The 17,135-nt window shown below is 38.6% G+C and overlaps 1 protein-coding gene across 1 annotated transcript in view; it reads left to right on the top strand.

Annotated features, from left to right (window-relative positions):
* Fbn1 (fibrillin 1) overlaps positions 1–17,135 on the top strand; it is a 223,642-nt gene that overhangs the window by 112,091 nt on the left and 94,416 nt on the right. The window contains exons 9-14 of the mRNA XM_027925732.3: positions 2,415–2,540; positions 7,541–7,699; positions 10,829–11,005; positions 11,651–11,791; positions 13,444–13,563; positions 16,683–16,808. Of these exons, the coding sequence (XP_027781533.2) occupies positions 2,415–2,540; positions 7,541–7,699; positions 10,829–11,005; positions 11,651–11,791; positions 13,444–13,563; positions 16,683–16,808 (849 nt within the window). The remainder of the gene's footprint in view (positions 1–2,414; positions 2,541–7,540; positions 7,700–10,828; positions 11,006–11,650; positions 11,792–13,443; positions 13,564–16,682; positions 16,809–17,135) is intronic.

The following is a 17,135-nucleotide window of genomic DNA, read 5'->3' as shown; positions in this document are numbered from 1 at the left end:
TCTTTGGCTATTGAAACATGTTGAGTTGACTTAATAAAGATGATAGCAGTTATTTATATTAATAGATAGAAAAAGTCTTTTTAATAGATGATGTCCCCTCATGTGATGTTTTGGTAGGTATTCTTAATAGATAGTGTTCTCTCCTGTGATGTTTGTGACTCAGACATTAACTTCTAGGGACGTTTTGAGAAAGATACATTTTGATACCTTTGCCTTATAGTTCTCTGTCCTTAAATGAGGTTTTGAGCCCTGTAGGCTGTTTGATAGTCTTGTTTGGGTTTTTTGTTTGTATTAAGTAAAGTGTGGCTGGGGGAATACAGAAGGCTCCATTTTAAGGAGCTGTCTTAAAAATGCGCCTTGAGATAATATGTTGATTCTAGAACCCTCAGCTCTGCCCTCGGTGGTTTCTTTGCGTTTTTCACTCCAGTGAAATTTATATCTGTTGGAATAGAGTATGCACCTCTACCATTACATAAATTCACGATGGCAGTGCTGTTTATGTTAGCATTGACTCTAACTTCAGCAGTGAAATATTGCTTGTTTCAGCCTCTAGCCTAGCATGGAAGGATGGTGATTTTGCTTTTCAAAAGGTTAAACTGCTTGTAAACAGTGTCACTGCTGCCTTTTTGACTAACAGGGTGAACTTGAGGTAGAATGTACTTAAATCTGATCCACTTAAAACCCTATTTTTTTGTTGTTGTTTCATTTATCATCATCATCATTGTCGTCATCATTATTATTAGTACTAGGATTGAACCCAGGGGTGCTTAGTCACTGAGCCATGTCCTAACCTTTTTATTTTTCATTTTGGGACAGGATCTCACTAAGTTGCTGACACTGGCCTTCACAGGCACGCATCACCACAACCAGCTTTATTTATTTTATTTTATGCTTTGAGACAGGGTCTTGCTGTGTTCCCCACGCAGGCATCAAACTTGCAGTCCTCCTGCATTACACCTCCACGTAGCTGGGATTGTAGTGGCCCACTGTGCTTGGCTCCCTATTTTGGTTTTTAAATGAAGAGCAGCTCTAGACTGGAGAAGACATGTTCTTATTTTGAGGTCCTAACCCTTTCTGAGTTTCACTGGTGTCAACCTGGCCATTGCAGCATTCCTAGGAGGCTTGGTGCAAATCCAGCCAGTCCTAGATCAGGCCAGACAGCCCTCTATTTGTTTTAAAGAGGAGACCATGCAAATCAGGGGGTACCCGAGCCCAAGCAGGAAGTTCTCAGTTTTATCTCTCCCCCTCCTGATGCCACATACTGAAGTTTGTCTATATGTGAGTTGGGCTGTGGAAAGCTTCCCTTGAAGGAAATGGTCATATTTGTCCCAAAGGACACACTTATTGCTTCCTTAGAGGAGATCAGTGATCGGGGCCCTTGAGGGCTGACCCCAGATTTGGCCTCTGTAGCATTTAGGATGCTACTAGGCAGTGATGTCCTTGTTCAACCCCTGAGGAAGAGAGGGGAAAGGACAAAATTGTGCAGATGGAGAAGGTGAACTGGAGCTGTGGTGTGGTCCAGCAACAGCCTCAGCTGACCCCACCCATGGGGAAGTGGAGAATTGGAGTGGCCTTGGAGTTGTCACTGTGGGGTTGAAATGATCAGACCTTCGTTCCTCTTCTCAATTATCTGTCATCAGATGGGATACCTAGAGATGGTGTGACTTTGGGCAAGGCAGCCCTCTACAGCTCGGGTGATCCCTGAAGGGGCTGGCAGCACTTCCAGTGACTGGGGCAAGGCCTTCCTTGAATAGAATCTGGGGGAAGCACACAGCTCCATGTCAGTTATTCATCAAGTGTGCATTCACCAAACCCACAGAAAACCATCATCATGGTAATTTGGGTGTGCCCCCACAAAAACAGAGTTTGTACCCTTATGCTTTGAGACAGGGTCTTGCTGTGTTTTACCCTTAGTCTTGTCCCCCACGATGGTCAATTCTTGGTTAGCACCCAGACCACAAGGTCTTCTCTGAAGGATTTCAATGTATGCTTTGTAGAAAATCAGGTTGAAAAGAAGTACAGGAAGTGGAAGTGATGCCAAATTTAAAATCATAAGTAGGGGAGTTTAACTCAATGCCAAACATGAGAGAACTGGGAAAACAGAATTACAAAATAAATGACATTTGGCATGTTATTATTGTATTAGCATGCTGTCATGACTTTGCGAAACAATTGTACACAGTCTTAGATTCTAAAGGGAAGTTAGTTTATTATGTTCTAATCGCCTGAATTTGACCAACTCCTTGGGCAAATCTGCTGCAAGAAGTACTCACTCTTGAAATGGACTATTCTCTACACAGGTTTTCTAAAGATGGCTATTTCTAGTCTCATGATTTGACCAATATTATATGTGAATCATAATGATGAAGTTCTATACTGTTCTATGAATACTGAAACTCTTTATTATGTTCCAGATATTGATGAATGCAGCACTATCCCTGGAGTCTGCGATGGGGGTGAATGTACAAACACAGTCAGCAGTTACTTTTGCAAATGTCCCCCTGGCTTTTACACTTCTCCTGATGGTACCAGATGTGTAGGTAAGTTTAATCATAGACAGCATGTATGGTTTGTATAAGTCAGTTCTGCAGTGAACATCTTTCTCGACAAGTTTGTTAAGGGGGGCATATAATCTCTCATTTGTGGTAAAAAAAAAATGTGCATTTATGGAAATATATTGAACTGTAAAGCATTCTCTCAAAGAACAGAGGAATCTTCTGGTCTTGTTTTGGGATTAATTGTCTCCTATGAAAGGTGGATAATCCAAGAGACACTACAGATATCCTCCAAATTAGCAGTGCAGTGGTGCAGTGTCAAATCTTGAAGCTATTATCTATTTATAACCCCACCTTCCATCATTTCCTAGGGTCTATGTTAATTTAGGACAGAAATTTTGCAGTAATATCTTAATTGGTCTCCCTGTTTCTTGGCTTCTCTACAATCCATCTTGTCAGATTTATCTTCCTAAAATAGTGCTTTGATTAAATAACACTCTTGCTCAAAAATCTCTGGTAGTTTTCCACTCAGGCTTGGAAATTAGCAGTTTTCAGTCTGTGTCCATTGGATCCTTCAGGTGCTACAGACTCTTCCAAGGCTGCTGGGTATGAAGGGGACAGTGACAATAGGACAGGCTCTTCCTTCATACACATCCTCCATGCTGGCAATTTCACTCTTATTTGTTGTGGCTTCCATGCAAGTTGTCAGTTAAAGGGGGCTCTATTTAAAAAGTAGGTTTGGCAACTGCTGGATCTAGTAATTGTTAAGACTTCCTTCAAAGTCTATTGTTTTAGAATAAAATTCACATTCCAGAAAGCACAACCTGATAGTCCAGGGGCTTCATTCTGTAGCCCCTTCCCAGATTTACTAACCTGGCAGCACAGTCCAGCCTTCTCACCACCAAGTAGGCCCTTCATTTAGGGCCCCTTCATGCCTCTACTCATACATGTTACACTACTCTGAACACGTGTCTTCCCGACTCCTGCCCCTTTCATGCCTCCACCCAGGTTTTCTGTCTTTGAAGATGTCCCAGATCAACTTATTAGAAAGCAACTTACTCCCTTACTTGAGGACATGCCTCTCACGAATGGCCTAGTGAGGATACCTGTGTTGGCACGTTTTTGTCTTCCCCATTCAGTTGAAAGCTCTCTGTAAAGACTGGTAACTGCTCTCCTTGTATTCCTGGTGGTTCTCAGCACACTTTCTTGCACATAGTAGGTACTCAGTATTTGTTGAATATCAAAAGGGGTCATTCACTATTAGCTTTACCTTGCCAAAAATAAATGCTACTTTTTGATGTTTGTGTCTGGTTCATAATCTCCAAGACACTCAGCTTCACATCTTCATCATGTATTTTGGACCAAACTGAAGGGCATTTGAAGGTCTGGCCTACTTTTTCCTCAGTCACATATAACAACAATGCAGGCAGTCTCTTAGAGTTGATAGCTAGTGAGGGAAGTCTACCTGAACTTTCCTTAAAAACAGCAGTGGTGTCTGGATTGCCTGGTTTCCTGGAATAGTCATTGGAACTGCAGAGAAAGAAGGACAAGCGCAATCCACATAGCTCCTTTTTCTTCCCAAACGGCCCCAATTAGCAAGTGACCTCCAGTGGGTCTAACCAGCAAAAAGAAAGAGATGAGGGGCTTTTCTTGTCCAGACAGTGGGTACATTTTGTTTTTAACTCTCAACAAGAGCCCTGGATTACATTAAAGGGATTAAAATACATTTACATACCAGATGGTTTATATTTTGAAAATTCTTTATTTAATCAAATCTATCCATGCTGCCTTTTTACAAAGGAAGAGGGGGAGGGAACTAAGATTCACGGATCACCTCTTAGGTGTGAGGTATTTTATGGAAACTGATTTAATGTTCAAAGTACTATAGTTGGGAGGAAGCGGAATTTAGAGAGAGGTTAGTAAATAATTTGGTACAATAGTTTAATCAGGAGATAAGCCTGGGAGCTGGGATCCCATGGTGGGCCTGTATGAGTCTGCAGTACAGACCTCTCCCCTTACCTTCTGCCATGATGCAGTCACAACTTTCTTACCATCACCCCAGACACGCACTGTTTTCCCATTCCTGGAACCTTATTGCAACCACAATTAGCAACTTGCTGCATAATTTGATCCCAGTGACACCGCTGCCTTTCCTATCACTCATATTTCCCTCCAACCATAGAGATCCCCAAATTTTCCCTAGTGACAAGAAAATACAAATAGTCCCCAACTCAAACGAATCCGAGGATTGTTTGTGAGTTGGTTGTTTAGAATTAGTGAATCTAACTAATAGAAAAACCTATTTGTAAATAGTCTTATGTAGTATTTTCTTTATGCATCTCTTACAACAATGAAATTCCCACTGTTACCCTCTGTCATCACATTCTGACCCTCTCAGGCTTCCCACCTGCAACACTTCCTCTTTTCTCTGAGCTCTTATAGTACCACTTGATAATATTTTTGTGTAGGGCTTCCCTTTTATATTAGTGTGACTTATCACTTCAACTTCTTGGGGTGATAAGGATGTCCTGTTCCCACTTTAGCTTCACAACTCCTAGGTCCTAGTTGGACACAACAATGTTAATGATTTGTTAGGTGAGGCCTGGGATGACCTGAAAATATCTATTTTAATATGGGGTTTTTTTTTTTGTTTTTTTTTTTTTTGGTACAATACGATTTTTGCTTCCTAGGATAAGGGACAAGTGATTCGGAAGATGGGAAAGGATGTCTGCCAGGGCAGATTGAAAATAGTTGAAGATGTCTGTGATTCCTCCTACTTCTCTTTAGGCCCTCCAAATCCTGAAAGTCTTCATCCCTGGCTCCTGTAGGTCTTCACGTTTCCTAAAGCCACCCTGACCCTCTATGCAAAAAATGGTCCAGGTCCTGGGAGGGCTGCTTTCCCCCTGACTATGGCACTGCTACCTACAGAAGTGGAAAAACTTCAGGCTGTTGTGTTCTGAGCTCAGTTCCTCCAAATGGTCCCTGATTTTCACAGTTTTATTCTTCGTTTTCTCATTAGCTTTAGGTTTTCTTTAAAATTAATCCATAAATCAGGGACTTCCACTAATCCAAACACAACTTGTAATTTTTTGAGCGTGGACATTTACCATTTTGATCAAGAGTCTCTGACCCATTGAATTAACTTATTAGTCAGCCAGACAGGCAATAACATGGTATCACAGTTAATTTGCAAAATAATAGACATTAGCCCATTAAGAGTTTACCATTGGCAGCTGTAGATTCCAGTTTTTCTCTGAAGGAGATAGGTCATACTGAAAATTATATGTACAAATTTCATCATTTGGTCAAATGTTTATACTGGGTTTTGAGCACCAAAATAGTTGTAAGCTGGGATCTGAGCCAGTTTTAAGTATCTCTTCCTATTCTTAATAATTGTTGGTTTCCATGCCCAAAATATTTACTAAATGAGTATATAGAGTATTAGTGGCTTTAAGGCACTGCAAATCAGAATGTAGGAAGTGCCATTCCTCCCCCATCCCCAGGCGTCCCAGAGTTTGCTCCGCAGCCCCTTCTCTAGCCATTTGCCCAGCATCAGGCTAGAATAAAGCTTGTTCCAGCTCTTTACTGAGACTGTTAATCTGACCAGAGGTACAGAAACTGGAACCACAAAAAATTTCTGGAAAGCACATTTATACTTGCTAGTGGTTTTAAGTACTTCTCAGAAATAATCTTATATCTGTAAGGCTGACCTATAATTTTCTTTTACGGTTTGTCTAGGTTTGTTTTAGCCTTCTTCACTTAATGTTGATAATTTAAATGTTTCAAAATTAGTTTTTTTAATTTTATTTTTTCGATTTATTACAACCCTCAAAATTTGGAGGCTCTGTGTTTTTAAGAATGATGTTGATGATAAGAATTATAGGCATGACCCTCTGTGAGAAAACTTGATGTTTAATAGTTAGACTCATAGGAAACATAGGGATGGATTTGGGACTAAAAGATCTTCCATGTTACAAAAAGATTTGCTATTTATATTCTTTTAAATGACAAGCATAGTTAAAATATTATTTATTTTTCAAAACATAATTTTATAGGAACCAAACTGAGATATATTTTACTTAAAGAGAGGTGCACCTTCAACATGTGCCAGGTAGATAAAGGTGTTTCATACTTTGCTGCTTCCTTCTCTGTTTTATTAGGACTATCTCAAGGCTTTTCCTATGCTAGACACTCTTTTTAATAATCCAGAGTCATACTGCCTGTGTCAGATATTGTCATGACAGTCAGACATGATGTAACCCAATAAAAGTGATAAATAGAAATGTGTCTTACCATGTTGCTTTGAGAAGATACCTTTCTGCCAAAAAAAAAATAAAAAATAAAATAAATCTTCTAGAATTCTTATATTCTATAGGGCTAAGAATTTGGAATCCTTTATGCTTTGAACTTGTAAGTCATTACAGCCTTAAAAAAAATCTGTTTAGGCCCCAGGACAAAAGGAAATCTTGATTAATAAGCATTAGATCTAGCTGTAAAGTGGCTCATTTCTTAAAAAAAAAAAAAAAAAAAAACAACTCACAAGTCTGATTCACAGTTTCAGACTAAAATATAAGAAAGATCTTTTTGAAACATAGACTATAGCTCAGACTTAGTGTTGTTTTAAAATAGATTTATATAAATATTTGCCTAAAGTGGCTCAAATTAAGTAGATGGAAACCAAGGACAACCTAAGTCTCTCTTCAGTACAGAGACATGTCTTTATAAATAATTAACTGTCACTGCCGGTGATTTTCTTAGTCTCTCTTTCCCTATGGCACATATGGTTTTAATCATTCATTGCCACCTTGGGTATGGAATGTGGGCCTTTGGCCAAGTGCACCAGCGTGCAGGGGCAAAAGGTGCGAGACAAGACATTTCTGACTGAGCCTTGCACAGACACAGTGCTCACAGTGTCCCCTGCAGGGGACAGAGGAGTGAGTTCACCCAGCCGTTGCCTACGCATGAGGCATAGAGGTGCTGAGGCAATGGGGTGTGGTCACTGGTTGGATCTCAACGAATGAGTGTGTGTTTCTTTGTTTTCTCAGATGTTCGCCCAGGATACTGTTACACGGCTCTGGCAAATGGGCGCTGTTCTAACCAGCTGCCACAGTCCATAACCAAAATGCAGTGCTGCTGTGATGTTGGCCGATGCTGGTCCCCGGGGGTCACTGTCGCCCCTGAGATGTGTCCCATCAGAGCAACAGGTAAGGTCCCTTCCAGTCATCTACAGAATATTCCAAGCCAGTGACAGTGTGCATGATGCGCATCTAATGGAAACTTAGGTAAATAAGTAAGACTCCAGGAAATGTAAGAGATGACAGCCAGGGATCTTTCCCCAGATGATGTATAGGGAATCGCAGTTGTTTATACTGCAAGGACTGTTTTGAGACACTACTACTTACTTAGCTTGCATATCAACACTGAAGAGCCACCTTTTCAGGAAGTTCTTGTTTTCTTTTATTCTCGCTTAGGGACTCAGTAGCTCATGTTCAGTAATCAGACTCAGTAGGATAGAATTCAGCTCCCCCAGAACATATATTTCCTCTTTGCCTGACATTTGAAACTTTGCTCTTTCTGTGCTAACTCCTGTTGATTTTTTTTCTTCATGACGTTTCTTTTCTCTGTTATATTCCTTTCATTTCCAACTAAAAGCTTATTTTTCTCTGGCCCAAACTATTGCAGTAACCTCCCAAATTGTCTACATGAAATCCAAAGGCGCCACGTACATTTCCCAAAGTCTAACTCATCTAAAGTTGAGTTTTAAAATTATGTCTGGAGAAGAAGTAAAGAGAGATATTCAGAAAAATTTTCCTCAGAATGAACTTAGGCAATATTCACCACCAAAACACACCTAAGATTTTACTACTTAGTATGGCGTGATTGATGTCCCCAAATCTGATCTCCAGATCTTAATCTTTTAATGTTCTTTTTAGTAATTTTATTTCCTAATTAAATTATATGATTGAATTTTTTCTTGAACTCAGTCTAAGCATTTTTAAACTCAGTGTGTCCTATTTTTCTGAAATCCTTGCCTAGTTCAGGTCTTTACTCCCTACTGTCACCCTTGCTTGTTATAGACCCTCTGGTGTGTTAAGGACCCACCTAAACAGGACCTAATCCTGGGCATCCCAAGGTCACCACAGCTGGAAATACTCCCTTGTGCTTTGGTGGTTCCAGTTTGTACTTTTGCTGTGGCTCAGCTTCGTGCCTATATTTGTTCACCATATTGGTTTTTTTTTTTTTTACTATTTGATAAATCTCATTAAGAGGTCTCTTTCATCATTATAATTTCATATTGTTCATGCTTTTTTTTTACTTCTATAGTCAGCTTTTTACTCTTTAAAAAAATCAGCATCATCTCTGAATTAAGTAGGAAAGCTAGACATCAGTTGGCTGATCCTGAGCACAAAGGGTTTCCCTGGAAAGTTATTAATCTGTAGAAAGTAGGAAAGAGTAAAGGACCTGGTGTGAGACACTTTCCTAGAGGGCTAAGACCAATTTAATGGCATTCTTAAAGTAATATACCCACCTAATTAACAGAAATGCCGATAAGCTATCCAACTTCTTTTATATAAATCCTAAAGAATTAAAAAAGAAAGGCTGAACTGGTGCTTACAGGTATTTTGGAAACAAAGTGAGTCCCTTGATATGGTTGCCATTCAGTTAAATCCAACTCATAGTTAATGAAATCCTCTTATGTGCAATTTACAGGATTGGGCTAAAAGTGAGAATTAGTTATGAGTCGCATATGATCCTTGACTTCAAAGACTGCACAGTCTCAGGGGTAGAGATTTGATGAAAGCAAGTGCCCAGGGATTGATGGATATGGCATGACCAGATAGAAAGAATCGCTGTGATTTGACAAAAGGGATTTTTTTTTTTTTCCAAATATAGGGGAGTACTATGGAATCTTGTAGGCTTCAATTCCAGAAAGTAATAATTAAAAGGTAGTAATGGAAACTACTGAAAACATCAACTTGACTTGAGTTGGAATGTGAAGTATGATTAAAGAAGGTTTCGAAACAGACCAGCAGGTTATAGCAGGATATGTGGTGGCTTAGTGTAGGTAGCCACATGTAAATTGTCATCCTATCCCATGAGGTTAAATTATGAACACATCTCAGTAAAACATTACTATTCCTTAGAATAAGTCAAATTTCAGTCCACATGAAAATGAAGATATTAGCCTGATCTCTATCAATGACTAAAACTAGTATATAAAGTATTTATGGAAGAATTACTGTGTAACTATGTAATATCAGCATTCTGGCAAAAGATTAAAAATTTTAAAATCCCACCATTAGTTTATAGAAGGGAATATGAAAATTAATAAAATAAATGTAGCCCTTGAAAACTGGATATTATTTTAAAATACATTTTTGAAAGCTCAGATAAAATGTGTAACAAACCAAAAGATCATTTATTCTGATAAAGACATAAAATTGTGAAAAATAGTATCAACCTAAACATTTGCTCCCTACTGATAACTACAAAACTTAAGCTTTTCCTCTAGACTTCAGATTCTCTTCTACAACTGCTAAGTGATGATATCTAACATCTCAAACTTGTGTGTTCAAAATGGAACTTGACTTCTACCCACCAAACCTGCCCCCATGGCAACTTTTTCCCTCTCAGTAAGAGATACCAGTGTCCACTCACCTACTCAGCCAAAAAAAAAAAAAAGAAAAAGAAAAAAAAAACTAGAAGTTATTCTTGATTTTTTTTGTTTCTAAGCTCTAACATTTACTTCTTTACCAAATTCTACTTATTTATCTTTAAAATGTGATTGGGCAAATTAGTCCACTTCTGCCAAATTTTATCATTACTGGTTTTGTCCAATCATCATTATCTTGTCCTTGGTTTTCTGCAACACCCTTGCCTCCTTCCAGTTCATTCTCCAAATGTCAGCAAAAGTGATCATCTGAAAAAATTTTATCTGATCATATTCACCCCTGCTGAAGACCTCCAGTTGGTTTCCAACTGCACACTCTTTAGTTCTCTGTGGAATCCACAGGAGGGACCATCTTATGTTTTAAAACTTATGCAAGAATCATGTTTTCCATGAGGTGAATTTTGATATAGTCCATGACTTTCTGGCTTTGGGGAGGAACATATTGTGCACTCTATGATGAGTTTGGAGTTTTGAATCATTGTTCCAATATGGTTATTACTATGGGCATAAGAAATGCAAATGAAATCCATGTTTTTTCCTTTTCTCCAATTGTGCAATGTGCTTTGAAGATCAATTTTTCTTTGCAAAGGGTGATTACTCTGGGCCTATGATATCAGCTACAGCTCAGCTTGTTGTATTATGTTGTGTTGTGTTTTTCCAGAGGATTTCAACAAGCTTTGCTCTGTCCCAATGGTAATTCCTGGGAGACCAGAATATCCTCTTCCACCCGTTGGCCCCGTTCCTCCAGCTCAACCTGTTCCTCCTGGCTTTCCTCCTGGACCTCCACATGTAGTCCTCAGGCCACCAGAATATCCATATCCATCTCGGGAGCCACCAAGTAAGAATTCAAAAGTCATCTTATTTTTCTTGTACTAGTCAGGGTGATATTTTTTATTTGCTTATGCTGCTTTAGTCGTTGATAAATCTATCAATTATTGATCTGTTTTTTAGTTTATATAGTATATAGTTTTTAATTTTCCTATTGCATAGATAAAAATGGAAATCTTTTGTATTTTCTAGAAGTAAATGCCCTTTTATTTTTGATGCTTTCAGCCACATGTGGGAGAGTTATAGGAAAGACTGAAATCATATTCACAGGATGAGTTAATAATAGAATCTTGCACTTCAGGTTATATAGCATACAAAGAACTTTTATAAATAGTTAAATATTGATAATTCGCTTCCTTAGTTGTTTTCCCAACTGAAGGCTTAAGGGTGAGTTAGCAAGTGGGAGTCTGGAGCAGGCAGAGGAGCAGGCTGCAGCTGGGCTGCAGTACCTCCCCACCTGCAGCACAGTGCAGAGGTGAACTCTCACATCAGGAATGGAAATATGCTCTATCGTTGCTCCTGTAGCAATGACTCTGCCCAGGGATAGCCCTCCTTCCTTTTTAACTCAGCATCTTGTCCGTTATTGCCATATTAAGTCTGATCATTTTAATGGTGTAATAAGTAATTTCAATGGGGTTCAATGTTATTTTTCTAGGGGTGCTGCCATTCAATGTCACTGATTACTGTCAGCTGGTCCGCTATCTATGTCAAAATGGGCGCTGCATTCCAACTCCTGGGAGCTATCGGTGTGAGTGCAACAAAGGATTCCAGCTGGATCTGCGGGGGGAGTGCATTGGTAAGTGACTGATCACTAGGTTGGCACTGTATTAGTTTTCTATTGCTACTGTAACAAAAACTCTCAAACCTAGTAGCTTAACACAATACAGATTTATTATCTCTCAGTTTCATAGGTAGAAATCCAACACAGTTCTTAATGGGCTAAAATCCGGGTGTAGGCAGAGCCATGTTTCTTTTGGAAGCTCTTGGGGAAAGTATGTTGCCTTCCCTTTCCAGGTTCTGTAGGACACCGCCTCTCCTAGGACCTCATGGACCCTTCATCTTCACAACCTATCTCTCTCCAACTCTGTTTTTCTCTCCCAATTCCTGCTTCCTCATTTAAGTTCCTTTGTGATGACATTGGTCCACCATCCAAGAGACTCCCCATTTCTAGTCAGCTGATTAGCAATCTTAGTTTCATTTACAACTTTAATTCTCCTTTTACCATGTAACATATTCACAGATTCTGAGGATTAGTATATGAACATATTTGGAAGGACATTATTCTACTTGCTACCAATGACTTCAAACCCATTATAAAATATATTCAAGGCATTGCTGGTAACTCTAGCCTGAGTCTCCCTATCAAAAGCTTGACCATTAAGTTATAAAAGCCTGACCCAAATTATGAAATTTTGTACATTTTACTAATGTAAATGTAGAACTTACCAACTTTCTTCAGTTATTAAAAACTGAATAAAGAAACTTCAAATCATGGGCAAAGCATTTAAGCTAGTGAAGGGAAGAAGTGTAATGCAATCAGTTTATTGATTGGATAAGAACAATCAGGTGCCATCTTATTTAAAAATAAATTCATCTCTTAGTTCCAATAAATTCCAGAAAATTCTACAATTGTGAGTCAGGCAAAAATGAGTAATTCTTGTTTTCTCAAGCTATTTCATTTCCTGGTGATATGAACACCCCTTCTGGAGGTCATCCAAAGCTGGGTCGGAGAGGGAGCAAGTAACTCAGGGTTAGGGAATGTGAGGTCAGCCTGCATCTTCCCCTAGGAAGCCTGTGGACAAGAGAGTTATTTTCACTAAACCCTGGTTTACTCATCTTTACAAGCAGAAGGTAAAACCGTTTGCCTCTACTTACACTGATTATTCTAAACAACTGTAACAGCAGTGGGACTTCTTATATTGAGGACATCTGGGGGTTGGGGTGGACTCCATGTTGGGTGATAACTGCCCTTTAAGCAACAATTGCTTCATGTTTTATTCTAATATTCTTAACAGAACTGAGCAGGGGATGTTAGATATGGGTAGGCCTTCTTTATATTAGAAAAAAAAATAGCGGAGCATTAAGAGATACTCTGAATCCTATCCAGAAGCCACTTGTGAAATGTTAGCCTGTTCAATTTTTTTAGGTCAGACTCATGGAAGAGAAAATGTTTATTAGCTTAGAGTGTTGAGTTGCTATGCACTTGGAATTTTTCTCTGAAAAATGACACATGAAAGCAATACACTTGAACTCTTCTACCAGTCTTCCAATGGCTAGAACCAGCATGCATTGTAGTGGAAAGGAAAAAGAGCCTTTTGTTGTGCTATTTATTTCTTTAAAGGAACATGCTTTATACCTGTAAAAGAAACCTATAAAGTCTTATGAGCTGCTGCTATGTAATCTCTAAAATACACTATGTAATCTCATCTAAAATGCACTGTTTTGCAGATGTTGATGAATGTGAAAAAAACCCTTGTGTTGGTGGAGAATGTATTAATAACCAAGGGTCATACACCTGCCACTGCCGAGCTGGCTATCAGAGCACACTTACCAGGACGGAGTGCCGAGGTACAGTTCCCTCACAGAATATGAGCCATCTGTGCCTAATGAGCTCTTTGCTTCGAAGGAGCTCAATGAAGTTTAAATAACCCTTGCCAGAAGAGGCAAATCCAGCTCCATTGCTTTTTGCACTTTCTTCCAGGAATTCCAAATATGGTACTTTCAGTCTGAGGACAGGACCATAAAGTCCAAATTCAAATTATTTTAAAAGATAACTTCTCTGACTGGAGAAAAATCTTATTTTCACTTCTTTTTTTGTTTCCTCACTGCTGTCCTTTAGTTTTTCGTTTGGAAGCTGGGGAATGGGACTATTCTTTGTGTCACGGAAAGTGAGGAAATATTCAGGTGAAATTATGCAGGCAGCTCAGTTTTTAGTGGGATGGTCTGAAGGATAAAGGAGTTACCTGTAAGTTCTTGCTGTATATTAGTGCACTTAGCAGGGTTTCAGGTCCCACCTCAGACCTTTGGAATCAGAATCAGCAATTTAATAAGATTCCCTCATGATCTGCATGTATATTAAGGTTTGAGAGGCACTGCTATAAATGTTTTCTCATAAAAATCGGCCTTCAGGTTTATTTATTAATTAATTGTTAAGCCATTCAATATGGCTTCTATTAAATGACATTTATGTACTAAGTTTCTGAGGTAGAAATAAATAAGATATACTGCCCTCCCTCAGAGGACTCAGATCTTTATCTCTATCTATAAATTTGGCACAAACTGAACTGTCATTAATCCAGTAAAACCAGATAAGATAAGCAAAAACTGTTAAAATCAAATATGATGAGAAGTAAGGAGTTGTATATCACTAGAAAAATTGGAAGCCATTAATAAGATGTAATTTTGTTTGCCTCTCCTAGCAAAAGCCGTTTATGTGCATTGGCGACACACAGAGGTTTTCATTTTTATCAGCAAAATGGTCTCACAATCCTTTGAATTTTCCTTTGACTTAGAGATTTATTATCATCAGTATTTTTTAAATATACTATATTGAAATGGCAACTTTGAGTAGAAAAAAACTATAAGGCAGCATTTCAACATGCTGATAATTCTATTAATGGCCTACTACAGAATTTTAAATCAGATGGGCTAAGTATTTAATTGAGTTGAGAACCTTCTTAATATTGCAACTATTGGTTCAAATAATTAGCAGTACTAAGCATTTTAAATAATAAAGAATAAAATGAAACCACTGACCAGAGGCTACACTGTTAAATAAGCAAAGATAAATGATTATTGAGTGGCCTAAATGGGAATGAGGACCAGACAGTGTAAATGCATGTGGTTGTCATCAGTCTGGGATTTAAGGTACTGGAGACTAAAGATGACCTGCAGGCCACCAGCTTTGTCCTCTTAAAGAGTTAGTACTAAGCCACGTGCAGTGGTGCATGCTTGTGATTCTAGCTACTGGGAAGTTTGAGATAGGAGGGTTACAAGTTCAAGGCCAGCCTCAACAACTTATTGAGACCCTGTCTCAAAATAAAAAACATGAGAAGGACTGGGGATGTAGTTCAGTGGTAATGCACCCCTTGGTTCAATTCCCAGTACAAAAAAAAAAAAAAGTAAGTGCTAAGTTTATCCTGAATAGAAGTTGAGGACACACTCCTGTTATTTGGTAGATGAAAGTCACTGCAGAAGGGTCCAAACGGCTGTGTACTTAGCAGAGAAAAAGTACATGAGCGAGTGGGTAGAAGGGGACAGAAGAGATAGAAACACAGTTGAGATATTTGAATGACAAGCATTTCATTTGTTTTATAAGGCAGTGGAGCCCCATAGCATTCTCAAGTTGGTGAGGAAGGAAAAAGATGAACTCTTTTTCCTGTTTATGTTAACCTTTGCCTCAAAAAAATTACAGAATCCTTTAAAAAAAAGTCTGTACAAGAATATATGGCTTTTACTACTTTTTGGAGCGTGGAGCAAGTCAGATTTTAGCAAGGATTAAGAAATAAAGGAGAGAGAAAAGATCGTGGGTTTTTGGCACAAAGATCAGACAGAAGAAAAGCCCAGACTGCCATAGCTAGTCCAATGACTTGTGTGGAAACCACTGCAGGATCTGCCCAGAAAGAAAGTGCGTCTGAAGGTCAACCACAAGACACCGTGCAGACAGAATAACCCAGACGCCATAAATGCACATTCTTGTTGTCCAGGGGATATGTGGGGCACTTGTTCTCAGGCAAATATGTCCTCAACTCTGCACAGATAGGTCTGCTCCCATTCAGATCTGCACAGTTTCCTATCTGCTGAGAATGAGCCCTGGAAACAGCTGTATGCCGGGTAGACAAGACAGTCTGTGATCATCCTCTTTGATATTCAGCCAATTTGTAGCCTCTACAAATAGAGGGAAGCAGATACCCCAGGGCACCATATTGTTCACTTTGGGTGGGTTGTCAATCTTTAAGTGAGAGATCAGATACAGGTTATTTGAGTTATTGTCATTTTTAACACTTTCATATCAAGCCCTATAGTTTACTTTGGCATAATATTAAGCACAATAGAAAAAAGGGAGAAATACACCCAAAGTACCAATATTTTATTTGGTAGATAGAGTACTCATAAAATTATTTAAAAAAAAAAAAAGACTAAGAATAAATGAGCAGTAAAACTGTTCTTGGACCAGAACTGCCATAAGGAAGATACATAGATATCTCACAGTCACATGATTGATGGTTTTCAGGGGGAATTAAGTTGGTTTTTAAAAATAGCATTTCTGTTTTCCTGTTCTGGTATAGCTGTAGTATCTGCCCTTTCAATCATGTATTTAACAACACACACACACACACACACACACATATGCAGACACACACATACACACACACATACTGGCTCAGTAAACTAGCTAGGAAAATGGTAAAGAATCTATTTTGTTTGCGGAATTGATTTAAATAGTCTTAATACAAAGGAAGTTAGATTGAATATGTTTGTATAGGTATATATATTTTTCTGTCATGTGTCTTTAAAACACTAATAATCCTAAACATTGAGTTATTTGGTGCCCAATGTATGTTGAAGAGTATTACTGAGTAATTGAAACCCAAAGCTAAGGCCGTGAGTTTTGAAATGGAGGGAGGAAAAAATAATCTTAAATCCCCTAACTAAAGCTGTTTCTTCCTTTTCTTACTGGACTTTAGACATTGATGAATGTTTACAGAATGGCCGGATCTGCAATAATGGACGTTGCATCAACACAGATGGCAGTTTCCATTGCGTGTGTAATGCAGGCTTCCATGTTACCCGAGATGGGAAAAACTGTGAAGGTAACAAACAGTGTGATAAGCCCATTTCTCTTCTTCCCTCGCAGTCTTGAGATCAGGAGTCTCAAGGCAAATATGTCAAATGTATTTCACATATTGTTATATGAGAAGCAAGCCTACATTTCCATAATATTCCTGTCTATAACTCACATTCATATGAGTCAGATAACATTCTAATATACTGAGAGCTTGCCTCTGAAAAAATCAGTAGTGATGAGGAAACTTTTATAGCATAAATCATTGCTTTCTAATTTTATCCAATTGGACCATATATATTATGCAATTCTTTTATGAAAAAATTTGAGACACCTAAGCCCATATATTCTCTAG

The sequence above is a fragment of the Marmota flaviventris genome, chromosome 2, assembly GCF_047511675.1.
Source record: "Marmota flaviventris isolate mMarFla1 chromosome 2, mMarFla1.hap1, whole genome shotgun sequence".
Taxonomy (NCBI): domain Eukaryota; kingdom Metazoa; phylum Chordata; class Mammalia; order Rodentia; family Sciuridae; genus Marmota; species Marmota flaviventris.
The sequence above is the reverse complement of the archived record's forward strand: the minus strand, read 5'-3'. Positions and strand labels throughout refer to the sequence as shown.